The 14,439-nt window shown below is 34.9% G+C and overlaps 1 protein-coding gene across 4 annotated transcripts in view; it reads left to right on the top strand.

The window, feature by feature from the left end:
* LOC127801974 (probable sphingolipid transporter spinster homolog 2) overlaps nucleotides 1-12,629 on the top strand; it is a 35,068-nt gene extending 22,439 nt beyond the window's left edge. For 2 of the 4 annotated variants that reach the window (XM_052337557.1, XM_052337560.1), the window contains 13 exons: nucleotides 1,309-1,413; nucleotides 1,521-1,596; nucleotides 2,250-2,324; nucleotides 2,569-2,671; nucleotides 2,811-2,876; nucleotides 3,787-3,862; nucleotides 4,061-4,158; nucleotides 4,394-4,470; nucleotides 4,582-4,695; nucleotides 9,317-9,436; nucleotides 10,975-11,103; nucleotides 11,704-11,782; nucleotides 11,948-12,629. In XM_052337557.1, coding sequence (XP_052193517.1) covers nucleotides 1,309-1,413; nucleotides 1,521-1,596; nucleotides 2,250-2,324; nucleotides 2,569-2,671; nucleotides 2,811-2,876; nucleotides 3,787-3,862; nucleotides 4,061-4,158; nucleotides 4,394-4,470; nucleotides 4,582-4,695; nucleotides 9,317-9,436; nucleotides 10,975-11,103; nucleotides 11,704-11,782; nucleotides 11,948-12,078 — 1,249 coding nt within the window. In that variant the 3' untranslated portion in view covers nucleotides 12,079-12,629. The remainder of the gene's footprint in view (nucleotides 1-1,308; nucleotides 1,414-1,520; nucleotides 1,597-2,249; nucleotides 2,325-2,568; nucleotides 2,672-2,810; nucleotides 2,877-3,786; nucleotides 3,863-4,060; nucleotides 4,159-4,393; nucleotides 4,471-4,581; nucleotides 4,696-9,316; nucleotides 9,437-10,974; nucleotides 11,104-11,703; nucleotides 11,783-11,947) is intronic. The other 2 variants (XM_052337558.1, XM_052337559.1) reach the window with 2 other exon arrangements.
* Nucleotides 12,630-14,439: the final 1,810 nt, after the last annotated feature.

Here is a 14,439-nt window from a genome sequence, read left to right as displayed (position 1 = left end):
ACTCTACTACCAACTTAGCAGCAGTGGAGCAATATTTGCAATAGAGGCAAGACATGCTATCCATCCTTAAGAAGGAGTTGGCCACAACATAGAATGTGATGAAGCAGAAGGCTAACAAGAGAAGGAGTGACAGGGCCTTTGAGGTGGGGGAGAGGTTCTTACAACAACCCTTCACAACCACACCTGTGGCCAAACTCAGTCCTAAGTACTTTGGGCTCTATGCCATTTGAGTCTAAAGTGGGGAAGGTGGCCTATAAGTTGAAGTTGCCTCCTGAGGTAAATGTACACATGGTGTTCCATGTATCACTACTCAAAAAATCCTTTGAACAGGGTGCTCCCACTAGTTAGCAATTGTTAGCCATGGAAGATGAACTGGAAGAAACAATGGAGCCCAGGGCTATCCTAGATAGGAGGGTGATCTATTAAGGAGTAGTGCCCCTGACCCAAGTATTGGTCCAATGGTCATAGCTACAACCAGACCACACCACTTGGGAGTACCTACTGGAGCTGCTGAAGCAATTCCCTAGAGCTACAGGCCTACTGTAAAATTCTTGAGGACAATAATTGGTTTTGAAGGGTGGGGGAATGTCACTACCCAAGGGTCTTATTGTAATTTTTTTCTGAAATTCAATTGTGTGGTGGGAACCAACAGAGTTAGTTGCTGTTAGCACTACTATGCTGCCCCTCGGTTTAGCTGTAACCGCGGGGAAGAGCCTATATAAGGCTGAGCCACATGAGGATGGGAATTTATTTGTGAAATGATATTGAATTCTTTCCTTCTCAAATTCTCTCTCTCTCTCTTCTCTCTTCTTTTCCTAATTGTTTTGTAAGTTCAAGTCTCATCAATGAGGCTTGACAGTGTGCTCCTTAAATATTATTATGCATGAACAAGGAATTTTTGTATGAACAAAGACTTGGTCATTGTTGCATATTGGACAAGTTCAATTAAGTATACTCCTTAAATTTTATTATGCATGAACAAGGAATTTTAGTATGAACAAAGACATGAAAAATGAGAATAGTGTAATGCTTGTGCTTTTATGGCTAGCTTTCTTTTGGGTTTCCTCTGGATTGTGCGCTTTTGTGTTGGATTAATCTTAGTGGAGCCTAAATTTCTTGTTCCTTGATAATGCTGGAACTTAAATTCTGGAAAACATTTGACCTTAGGCATCTCTGTGTCAAACTATACCATTTAGAATCCAGAATTGAAATCTTTCTTTTTAATCATTCGGGACATGGTAATAGATTTTGACTTGTTCCAATAAATGTTATTTGTTTATGTTTTCACTTGTGTATGAAAATTTGCAGCGTCAATCCATTCAGACTTATTGGAGTTGGATTGTCAGTTTGGACTTTGGCCACTGCTGGTTGTGGCATAGCATTTGATTTCTGGTCCATCACTATCTGCCGCATGTATGTTAGTACTTGGATGATATTAAAGTTTCCCTAGTTCTATAAAGGGACAGTCCAATAATTAGCTTGCTTTGGGGTCTGACCTTAATTTCATCTATGATTTTTAGGCTAGTTGGGGTTGGTGAAGCTTCTTTTATAAGTCTTGCAGCCCCCTTCATTGATGACAATGCTCCAGTTACTCAGGTTCTTACTTTTCTGTACTATGCTTGATATATAACATCCTATGGTTGACACTGGTTGCTCACTGATGGTTAGAATGCTTTATTGTCCTTTAGTGTTGCATAGATGGGATGTTGTTTTCTTTATCTTCTTTCTTGGGGATCAGCCCCCTTCCACTTAAAATTTTGGGTTCTCGTGCAAAATAATCGAGTCAAATTTTAGCATGTCACTGTATTTATTTTTCTTTTATTTAATCATACAAAACCAAGATATCTTGAGGTGTAGCTCTTGCATGTTAGTTTTTCTTTTTATTGTAGTAATGGATATTTCTTGAGAATGCCTTTGTCTAAGCATCAGAAGTAGATATGGTATGATGAAGCCATGAAAGAGCAAATAGTTATCCAAAAGAATAGATGGGAGGACCAGATTGTGCTATGCCCCCTGCTGGTTTTATCCAGAAAGATTAAAAAGCAAAAAGACTTGATTCATAATTTTTACAGAGATTTCAATTGTAATTACTATTATTTTGACTTCTAGCATACACATTCCCCCCCCCCCCCCCCCCCCCCCCAATATTGACCTGGACGTTGTGCTTTGACTTTATTCATAGCTTCTCTATATCAAATAGATGTTGCATTGGCAACATTTCATCTACTCACATGCTTTCCTTTTATCAGAAAACGGCATGGCTTGCAATATTTTACATGTGTATACCAGCTGGAGTTGCACTTGGCTATGTTTATGGTGGATTTGTGAGTAACTTACTTGATTGCTATATTCCATTTGATATTTTTCTCATAAAACATTTTATTGCCCCAAAATTTTAATTTATTAGACACGTGTAATGATACTGCAATGTGCATGAACAATGTGGCTATTCTCTTGATTTGTTTCTAAGCATTGGATCTACCTTCAACTTCACTTATTGATACTACTTAGTTGAGTCAAATGGTATTTTCCATTTCTTTCTTAAACATATTTTTATTTTTGCTATAGGTTGGAGGCCATTTCAATTGGCGTTTTGCATTCTTTGGTGAGGCCATTTTGATGTTTCCATTTGCTGTTCTAGGTTTTGTAATGAAACCCTTGCAGTTGAAAGGTGCATGTTGCTTTCTTTTTTCCTCTAAAATATTATCTATTAGCATTTGTCCTACATGGTGGGATAAAGGCTTGTGATTGTTGTTATTTATTAGCCTTTATATGCCTTTTTTTTTTTTTTTTGCAATTCATGGATGCAGGTTTTACTCCTGCTGAATCAAAAAAAGCATTGACAGGTATAGAGGGAGCTGTCTCTGAAGTTAAAGGTGTGGCATATTATGATTATCATGTTGAAATGCTTCCAGAATAAGTTGCCATTTTCCTCTTTTTTGTTGACCACAGAATTATAATTTATAGAACAATGTGGAGATATGTGTGCAGTTAAGAACATCTACGTTTAATCTTTATACAGCAAGCACATATCATTGAATGGCTTGGACAATTTTCTCTGCATAGAATAATGATGATGACCAATGGGAAAACTTAACTGGTGGAAATTCTGATTCGATCCACTTACATGAAAAAGAAAAACTTCAAGTGTATTAAACTAGATTTGGATTTGATAGTATCATGGTATTATATATTCTTGAATCTTATGTAAAACATATTAATTGCCAAGGTGTGAGCCTGAAGTAAAAGTAAGAGGCTTTTGCACCGTATATGACACTGTCTCTACTTACAGAAATAAAAAGGAGAAATTATTAATCTATTTTGTATTCTATTATGTTGAATAAATAGGTTATTTTGACAAATTGAAGGAGTGTCTGGCATTTGTGTAGTTGCTCCTTCTTTGGCTTCTTAAAAGATTCTCCTAAATCCTAATTATAAACATATTTTAATCCAGAAAATATATTTTTTTGTTCTAGTTAAAAGAAAATATGTTTCTTTTATAAAATGATGATGGAGTATCATTGTGTATGAGATCAATCATAGTTAAGTGATCAATTGCGTGTGAATTGTTACTAGTGATGCTTCATCTTTTTACCAAAGCTGAAGTTTTTATGTTAGACATATCAACCAGAAAGGTTTCTCCTCCTGTCAAGTGATTCCAATTTGAATATGAGTTCGTCAGTGATACCAAGGATTGTAGCTTCAAACTTTTCTCATTATTAATTATTTGAGTTATAATATTTTTTCTTACCCTTAAGACTTGGTTGGTACTTCTTATAACAACAGATGACTCAACTAGTAAAGTTGACATGCTCTCCATTAAGGTAGAGGTGACTGATCAAAGCTTGAAAGGACCTTCCAAGTGAGGACTCTGCTCTATGTGCTCGTGATAAATTATTTATGTTAGAATTTTGTTTGACTTGAATTTATGCTGCGCCTTCTTCATGCAATTGGCATCTGTGTTGTAAGGATTCATGCTTTTAACCTTGCTGTGGCAACTATGCATACTCAGTAAGATAGGAATCTGGATTTGATTGTGTTGGATATAATTTTGATGCAGGTCAAGATGTAGATATGTGAACCTGGATCAGTTATCAAGATTTTTGAAAGATATGAAAGTGCTTTTACTTGAAAAGGTTTATGTCGTTAATGTTCTAGGTATATGCCATTCCATAATCTTACAGCAAGCTTTAGTGCTAGCTTTTTGATGTAGAAAAGTTACTATAGATAAGTTTTAAGTTGATCCTTTAATTTGCTCATATGTATGACATCTAACTACTGTTAACCTGTCATTTAGGTTTACACTGTGTGATATAAAATGTGTTACTTTAGTAACTATGTGCTATATTCCATTGCTTGTACTGATTCTTATATCATGAATTGGTTTTTGCAGGTTACATTTCGTACAATTTTGTTATAGGAGCATATTCATATTGGGGACCGAAAGCTGGTTATAATATATATAGCATGGTATAATTTGAACAACTTTTGAGATGCTAAAACATTTATATTTCTTGATGTGTGAGATGCTAAAACAATTGAATTAATTCATTTTGTTTTAAACTTTGGAACTTTTGGCAGAGAAATGCAGATATGGTTTTTGGTGGGATTACAATTGTCTGTGGAATATTGGGCACAATAGCAGGAGGTTTAGTTCTTGATAAAATGAATTCAACAATTTCCAATGCTTTTAAGGTGAGATCTTGAAGTAGTACGATTTAAGTATTACCCCTCTGAAGTTCCACATTGATTTATTTAATTGTTGCTTTATGATTATGTTATCCATGTCATGGAACTGCTGAACTGCTGCTTGGTTTCACATATTCCTTTTAAGTAACTCGAACAATCTGTTTACTGTTGCATTTAAGTCTCATGTACACTTGACAGAATAGCTTCTGATATCATCAGCTTTAAGGAGCATGCATAGTTTGTCTCTAATATAAATACAGGGGTTTAAGGGATATACTGTATTTTAGGGTTTCTCTCTTCCGCCATCTACATAATTTGCATCTCTCTCTTGTTCCTTCTTTTATTCTTCTTTCCTTTTTATTGTGTTGAGATTTTAACTTTGGTTGTTGACTGGCATTCAGAGAACCAAAATCTCGTTTTGCCTCGTGTATTATTTTCAAAACGCAATAAAAGACAGAAGGAAGATGTACAATTATAGTTAAAATTATTCAATCCATTAGACATTGAATCAAAGTGAAACTTGAGTTTGATTCATGGGCACACTTTAGCGCTTAACTAATAACATATAAATGGTCTTGTCTGGCTTTTAGTTTTTGTCTATGAACATGTGTTAAGTTTAAGTTGAATAGTGTTTATGGCTGAACAAGCAGTAGCTTGATAGTCCACAATGAGCTATTTTGTGAATTTTAAGGTATACTTGTTATCATTGTTGTTAATTTGGAGGATAAACCAGGATATTCAAGTCTATTTACTTGTCATACACAGGCTACATAATCTCTTAGTTGTAGCAAGTAAACCTTGTTTTTAAGAGCCAGAGCTTACCACTTGCACTACACTCTAATTGTTTCCAAAACTAGGTATTTTAGTAGTCTTTTCTCTTATCAAACTGTTTGAATTATCAGTGTCAATTTTATGTTACAATTTTCCTTTCCCCTTGTGCAGAAGTGCCCTTCTTTTTCAATTTTTGGGTGAAAGGAAGCTGTTTTGAGGTCAGTGTTCGAAAATTCGGCCTAGGTGGCCGCCTAGGTGTTGGGCGGCCGCTAGCCGCGGCGATTTAGGGCTGGTCGGCACCCCTAGGCGCCAGTCTGACTCTCGGGCCACGGTGGCCGCCTGGGTTGCGCGCGGCTTGGACCGCCTAGGTCATGCGCGTCCTGGGTTAACCTTATTTCCCCCTTCCCTTTCTCTATTTCCCCTTTCCCTCTCTCTCTGGTCGTTCATCACGGGTCCTCTCTCTCTCTCTCTCGCCTTCGATCTCCTCTTGGTCGTTCGCTGCCGCCATCGATCTCTTCTCTTGGTCCTGCTCTCTCGTCGCCGCCGACCTCACCTGTTGGTCATTCTCTCTCGTCGCCGCCAATCTCATCTGTTGGCTGTTATCTCTCGTCGCCGATCTCGTCTTCCTCTGGTTTGTATCCATCTTCCTCCGCCTCCGATTATTTAGTAAAAAACATTGAAGAAGCTGCAGCAGCAAGTTTGCGTTGCTGCTTGCTGCAACAAGTAGCACCAACTTGCTGCTTGTTGCAGCAGGGAGAATATTAAGAAAAAAAATATATATATTCAATTTTTTAGGCCCCACCTAGTCCCCGCCTAGGCGGTGCCTAGGCGGCCTAGGCGCTAGGCGCCAGTTTGCCGCCCGACTAGCGCCTAGCGCCTTTTAGAACACTGTTTGAGGTATTATTAAAAGAGAAGGGGGTGGAATTCAAACAACAATTGTATGCACTATAGGATTACACCAGTCAGTACAGTGGGGATAGGCACAAGATAGTTTTTCTTTACTTTTTATTTTATTTTTAAAAAAGGAACAAGATAGATCTGGAAAGACAACTATTTGCTATGTTTTTCCTAAATCAATACAAATGGCATTTGGCAATGATCGTTTGAATGCTGACTATGAATGAGATAAAAATGATGGCTGCCTGGCCTTTCTTTTTTGCTATATGGCTTATCTACCAAGTTCACTTCTTCCTTGAAGCTTCCAGAGAGTTAGGTGCAATCTGGGCAAACAGTATCCTGGGTGAGGAATTCTAAGGGGCCATGTAACTGGGATGTTTGGATCTCATCCTCATCTGTGCCACTAATTAAGTAGTTGGGTGTCGTTTAACATAATATTTGGAGTTCTCTACTTGAGTTTTGTGTAATGGAGTGGCAGAGCAACAAATTTTTGTTTCTTGATTCGCAACAACAAACATTCACAAGCCTGTTATGACCCTAGGGATAAATCAGTAAATTGGGTGTAATGCATAGACTACTTGTAACTGTTAGTTACAGCCATACATGATTGTACCCGTTCAGTTATGCTTCACAACTGAAAGGAAGAGCCTATAAAAGGCTATCATGTAAGAGGATGGGAATTATGTTGTGACAATACATAATTCTTTCCCTCTAAAATCTCTCTTTCCCTCTCTTTCTCTATTTGAATTCTCCCTCCTTCTCTATTCCTCTCTCTCGGATCTCTATAATTCTAGAAAAGCCAGGCCTCAGATCGAAGGCTTAACAAAGCCTTAATCTCACTAATTTTTTTCATTAATAAGAAATATTATTTATTCATTGAAAGGAACCAAAGGCAATTTGGTTTCATGCTTGGTAGTCAACAATGGAAGATATATACTTGTTGAGGCACCTGATGGATAGATCTAGAGATAAACAAAAGGATTTACTTGCGGCACTTACAGATTTAGAAAAAAGTCTATGACAGTCTCTTGAGAAGTCTTATAGAGGGTCTTAGAGAAGAAAGAAGTACAAATTGCTTATACATAGGTTACCAAAAAAAATGCATCATAGAGCAAAAATGTGTCAGAATATATGGAGGAAGTATTGAGGTTTTTCTCTTTACAATTGGATTTGATTGAAGATATTTGTTAAATCTCCATCTCTTTTTCATAATAATAGATGAACTCACTAAACACATACAGGCAGAGGTGCCTTGTCACGTGCTTTTAAATGACATTGGCTTGGTAGATGAAGCAAAAGAAGGTCACTTTAAAGTCTAGAGGTTTTAAGTTGAGCAGATTGAACCTAATTGTGAAAATTGAATATATTCTTCAATACTTCATTCGTACAAAATACAAGTCCTCTTATAGATAGGAAGGGTTTACAAAGGCTAAACAATAGGAAAGATTTGACTACACACAAATAGGAAGTTTCCTAAACAATATAGGAAAGTTTCCTAAATACTGATTTAGAAATTTCCAAAAGCTGAAGATATGATTGGCTTCTAAATTAAGGATGACTAACAACTCTCTCTGAGATGCTAGCCAAGTTTCCTTTTTTCTTTCTTCAGGAACCAACACTAATTATATGGAATTTAAGTTCATTAAAACATTAGTGTGTATGATGTTATGTTAAGATATCAGGATCAAGTCCATCCCAAGAAAATATCAATTCAGATATCTTGGATCTTTCATCTAAAAAATAGAGAGATTAATGAGAATCTTACCTATAGAACTAAAACATTATGGTTAAATTGGAAAACTGCATTCCATTTTTTATGTGAGTAAAATTTTGTTAAATCTAGTTGGAAAAATCTTTAGGATGTATATAACACTAGCTTTGTTATATGAGCCAAAATATGGTGCAGTAAAGCACTAATATATGCAAAATATGTGTATAATGGAGATAAAGATGTTACAAATGAATGTGCAGCCATTTAAGGATAGATCTCAAAATGAGGTTCTCGGAAAGATAAGATGCATGAGACGTGATTAAGATGATTTGATCATATCTCATGTGAGAAGAAGATTTGTAGAAAGTTCTATGAAGAGAGTGGATGGAATGGAAAAAGTCTTCAATAAAAGAGGTAGAGGGAGACCAAGGAAAACAAAGTGGAATATTCTTGGGTATGATATGAGGGCCTTAAAAAAGATATAGTCATAAGTAGAGATGATAGATAAGTTAGAATTCATGTAGTTGATCCCACGTAGTGGAATTAAGGTTTTATATATTGTTATTGAAAGAACCCAAAGGAAAGGAACCTCTATATATGGGAATGTGTACAAAGAAAAACTAAAAAGGACATACTGTTCCATTTATGCAACCTTACTGTTCTTTTTCTTTTTCGCAAGTAGGCTATTTTTACAACTTAAACCTATGACCTTACAGTCTCAAAGGAGCAACCTTACGGGTGCTTCCTAGGCTCTCCCTCTATACAAAAAAAACTAAAAGAAACTAAACACCCTTCTGAAAATGAAAATCTGCAAAAAAAGGAAGAGAAAAATAAAGGATTCACACAGAATCCTTATTAACCAAATCTCAATTTTCTGTGTGAGCAACTCAACCTTGCAAATTTGACAACTTTACTGATTCAACCAAGAAGAACTAAAGGTTGGGGGACTGAGATTTATATTATTGATCTTTTCTTTTTCTTTTTATTTCAGCCAAGGAAAAGTCTTTCTAAACTTGGAATACATGAATCATCCCCTTAGAATGAATTTACATTATTCATAAATTTCCTCCAATGGTAGAAAAACTCATCAAGGAAAACTCAGTACAAGTTGGAAGGAGCATTATGCTAGTGTTTAAATGCTAATATCACATTCTTCCATCGTTACTTGATATCCTAGAGGAAATTTTTTTCCCTTTTATATTGCACTAGCATAATTTGTATCATTCAAGTCCTTTTGCACTTTTGCAGCTTCTCTCTGCAGCAACATTTCTTGGGGCTGCATTTTGCTTCAGTGCTTTCTGTCTGAAGAGCCTTTATGCTTTTCTCGTTCTTTTCTCCATTGGTGAACTACTTGTCTTTGCCACTCAGGTAATTTACTAAAGCATAGATAATATCGTAGTCACTCATTTGCTATTGCAATTGACTCTTCCATGCTTATTGGTTTAATATTGAGTAATTTTGTAGATAGCTTGATCAGCACAAGCATTACCATTTTCAGTAAATAAGTTGACTTGCATGGCTGGGGAGAAAATGATTGGCGAGCTAGAATTCACGTAGCAGACCTAACATAGTGAGATTAAGGCTTTATATGTTGTTTGTTGTTGTATGGCTGGTGGCTGGTGTTGTCTGTTGACTTGTTGGATGGTAACCTGCATCTTTTACAGTGAAAACATGTTTGGATTTTGATGTAAATTATTTAATGTTGCCTTAGGAAAATGCAAAATACAGTCTGTCGTTATTTAACAATCATAAAAATTTTGTTATGCACAAGACATTCAAATGTTATTGCATGCTCTCCTGCAATGTCTCACAGACCTTCAGTGGTGTGTATTTCATGCCTTTGTTTCTATTTGTTTGTTTTAAGTTTTATGCCTTTATTCATATCTCTATCCTGTTGTGTCATTTTATTTAGTTTTATTGCCACATGCTATAGTAGTTAGGAGATGCTTTACTGCAGTCTAAGGTTGGAATGTAGCATAGTTGGGGATCTGTGGTGGGGAAGCAGCTAGTAGAGGGTCTTCCTTGAATGGGGTCAAGCAGGGTGCACAAGTTGGTAATTGTTTTGTTTATTTATATAATCCATGTAATGTTTCCTTCTTAGAAAAAAGGAAGAATTAGAAGAGACCCAGGATTTCAACTTTGCTGAATATTGAGAGCTTTGTGAAATGGACGGATAACAATTGCAAAACTCTATAATTAGTATCTTTCCTTAATCAAATCCATTTAAAGTGCACAAAATTGGAAAGAATATATCCAATTTAAATCTTGGGTTTACAGGATATTACAAGTTGTCTGCCTACTTCATAACATTGCTATCGTAATATTTTCATAAATTATTATCAGAACTTGTAACCAGGTTTCCCTTTGGATTTTCTTTTGATGTCTGAAAGTGTTCTTGCAGTCCAAAACCCTTCTCTCTCTGCATAATGTGTAAAAGTACAGGATTTAATTTTTATTGCCCCAAACTTTGGCTGCATTTTATTGACAACAAATTTTGGAGATTTTTTTGTAATTCCTGAATTTTTTCCTCTATTCAATGTATTGCTTGCTTATTATTATACAGACTCAGTATGCTACTTTGCATTTTCTTGTAAAAAAAAGTTATTTGTTTCAGTTCTGGTATGAGTGTCATGTTTCTGCTTTAATTAAAAGTGGTTTGAGTCTTACATAGTTATTTGTTTGTAATTTTCCTCTTTCACGCCTTTTTTATTATTGGTTAGAGAACTTTTCCACATTGCAACTGAATGGTCCTGTATAATTATTTAAGAACACCAGCAGTACATGGTGAATTTCTGCTTGTTTGAGCTGAAAAGCCTTGTATGCCTTTGTTGTCAGCCAACTATAATGTGTGCTTAAATTCTGAACACTTGGGAAATAACATTCTATTTATCTATCCACTGTTGCAGGGTCCAGTGAACTATATATGTCTCCATTGTGTCAACCCAAGTATGAGGCCCCTTTCTATGGCTATGTCTACGGTAGCAATTCACATATTTGGTGATGTGCCCTCCTCACCACTGGTTGGGGTTCTCCAGGTTTGCATCCATAGCCTCCATAGCTTGCATCTTGTAAACTGATGAAGTAACATTCTATGTATAAATATTTGCTAAACCAATATATTATATATTTACTTCTTTTATTTTTGTCTCGGTTTGTCAAAGAAAAGGGCTAGTAGTGGCTTGTGTTGTTGAAGCTAAGATGGATGAACATTGGTTTTTATGGCATCACTAATTGAAACCAACTCCAATAGAAGTTCTGTGATGTAGCTAATATTCTTTCATGTTAATTCGTAGATGAATATTGTTAGCGCCTTTGATTCATGGGGAATACGATTTGTTATATCATTGTAGAATTTGGGTTTAATGGGTTGGAAGATTGAGACCTTTACACGATATATTGAAGTCTAATTAGAGAAGAAAACAATTATATTGATTGAGATATAATGGCTCAGACACCAAGGAGGGTCTGTCGCACTAGTTGTCCTGCTCCTACCATTTTTTTTCACTCAGCCCAAAATACTTATTTGCATTTCGAGAACCCTTTTAGCCTAGGTAGGAGCTGATACAAACTTAAAACCCCTATATGATTGCTTTAATCTCTTATGATATGATGGCCTAATTTGGATCATATTTCAGGATAATGTGAACAACTGGAGGGTGACCGCTCTAGTCCTGACGACGGTTCTATTTCTGGCCGCCGCTATATGGTTTATAGGTAATTTTGCTAATTTTTACTTTCTGAATAAGGAAAGCCACCTGAAACCATTTACTCTTTGAAAGCGTCAGCAAAGTTGTTGTTTGGTTATTATGTATCATCTTCCCCAGGATCTAAGCATGTGAACTGGCAGTAAGATTTTGTTTTCTGTGTAATGTTTGGCAGGGATCTTTATTCACAGTGTGGACAGATTCAATGAAGATAGTGAGCACCCAGTAACAACAACCGAGAAGACGAACACGATGCCATTGCTCGAAGGGAAGACTGCCGGAGAAACAGAACATTGTGGTGCCTGATGCCTGACGGGTCGTTCCTGTAAAGTTGGAGCTTTTCTTGCTTGCAGATGCTGTTTCAAACCGCGATTAAAATGTTTCTGTTTCGTCGATGAAGTTGGCAATGCGCATCGCGGGGTTTTACATCGAAACTGTTGAACAGGTGCAAGGAAACGTGGAGTAACCATCAATCAATCTTGGGTTTTGGAAGCTAGTTTTGAAGTTTTTGATCTTGCTGTTGGCTGCAATGGCTTCTGGCTGCTGAAACAGCATATCATGTAAATAGTTTCAGGTTTCATGGATGTAAATATGCTAATTCATTCTTTGATACCATAACTGAGTCAGGTTGAGCTGAGTAGCAAGTTCATTGAACTTGGCTTGGTCTGGTGTATGCTTCAGCTGACTAATGCAATCCTCTTCCTTTATCCAGATTCAATGAAGATAGTGTTAAAGTAGAATTACACATCAACCACTGTAGTAGGCGAGCTAATATGAATTTCAAATTAAAGTTGTATTGCTTCCCATCTCAATGAATATATGAATTATAGGGTATTTTTCACGGTCTCTCGAACAACAAATCGAGCTTTGTCTCAGAGTATTTTTCTGCTCTTTTAGCTTATCGAGCTTTCTCTTGAGCCACCGTTACAGTCTTTTCTAGATAAGTCTCGCTCTTATGTCTCATCTAGCTTTATCAACTTCTTGTCGAGTTTTCTTGACATAAAAATTTTGATTGTTGTATTATAGTAATAATAATTTATTGAGAAGTTTTAGAAATGATCACAAATAGGATAATAATGGCTTACTAAATGAGTTTTATTTACTCATTTAAAGATAAAATAACTACAGAAAATTTATATTTTAAGTTATAGAGATAAATTTTATTTAAATATTTACAAAAATAAGTCTTAATTACCCATTTAAAATTGAATTAGGTTTGAAAAATTTGTATTTGAAAGATATAAATATATAAAATATATTTTGAATATTTACTAAATAAGTATGTATATAGGTAAATGGGCAATCAATAACTCTAGTTACCCATTTACAAAATAGTTGTGTTTTTGTTGGATTCAGTTCAACCAAGATATAACCCTAATTATTCATTTAGTAATAATTTTTCATTGACATGTAACCCTAGTTACCCATTTATGAAATGGTAATGTTTTCGTTAGACCCGGTTCAATGAAGGCATAACCGAACATCTACTTTGGTTCATTAAAAATTTATTGTATAAAAAATTAAAAATATTTACATTAAAACAAATTTGTGAATATTGAATAAAGATTATTTTATATTAAAGATAATTTTTACATTTAGATAATTGAAAGCGAATAAAGAGATGATGGTCAATGGGCTTACCAAAAACCAGCCTCAGTGAACAAAACAGTGAGCCGCCCATAAAAAAATAATCCCATGGATCGCCAGCCCACTGTTCTTTTACTGCGCTTACTGCTTTATTACGCTAAATTTTTTATTTTATTAATATTTTAGATTTTTCCAAAATTATCCATTCTATCGAAATTAAAAATGTATTTATCCTATAAATATATTTAAAGGTACTAAAACTAAAACACATAAAGTTGCATAGGGTTTAGCCAAATTATTATTCTTAACATCTCTATTTTCAATTATAGATTTTATTATTGTCGAAATACAACAATAAATTTAGAATTGTAAAAAGTGTTCGTTTTACGTCTTTAGTCCTTGAAAAATCTGTAAAATAGAAGACAATTAGGGATGCGTGGGTGTCTTCTGCGTGGGGCCTCCAATGCTTAAGTTAATCTTAGTCAAAAAATAGAGAAGTATTCGAATAGATTGTGTAAGAGTTTTTTGTGTAATTTCAATCGGATGGATGATTCTATATTTATAGAGATTAAGATTGACGGGTGAAAAAGTATTCGCATCTTCTAGAATTATTTGTTTTTGATCTTTAGGTAAAAATTTTGGATATGAAACGATACATTCTAAATGAAGTATAATTTAAAAAATTTCTAAAAATTATATTTTTGGGACTCTTAACTCTTGGGGATACTAAGGAGAGGCCTTTAAGAAGGTCTTTTGGAAACTACTTTATCAGGAGGATTTCAATGGCTTCTTTATTTGGGTTTGAATTCACTATTTTTTAGCACAAACATATTTGATTTATTATTTTTATTTTTATATCGATTTTATAAAATATTAAAATATATATAAAAAATGTATGATACAAATTTTATAACTTTATTAATTTTAAGTTTTATCCAAATTTTTCCTTAAAAATATAAAAACTATGACATAATTACCAATTATCAATCTCTATTTAAAATATTTTATTTTTTATTTACACATGAATAATAAGGTTCATATATATTTATCAATATATATAATACATTACGAAAAATTTAT

This window comes from Diospyros lotus, chromosome 5 (genome assembly GCF_014633365.1).
Source record: "Diospyros lotus cultivar Yz01 chromosome 5, ASM1463336v1, whole genome shotgun sequence".
NCBI classification, from domain to species: domain Eukaryota; kingdom Viridiplantae; phylum Streptophyta; class Magnoliopsida; order Ericales; family Ebenaceae; genus Diospyros; species Diospyros lotus.
Note: the sequence above shows the minus strand (reverse complement) of the source record. Positions and strands in the feature narration are given on the sequence as shown.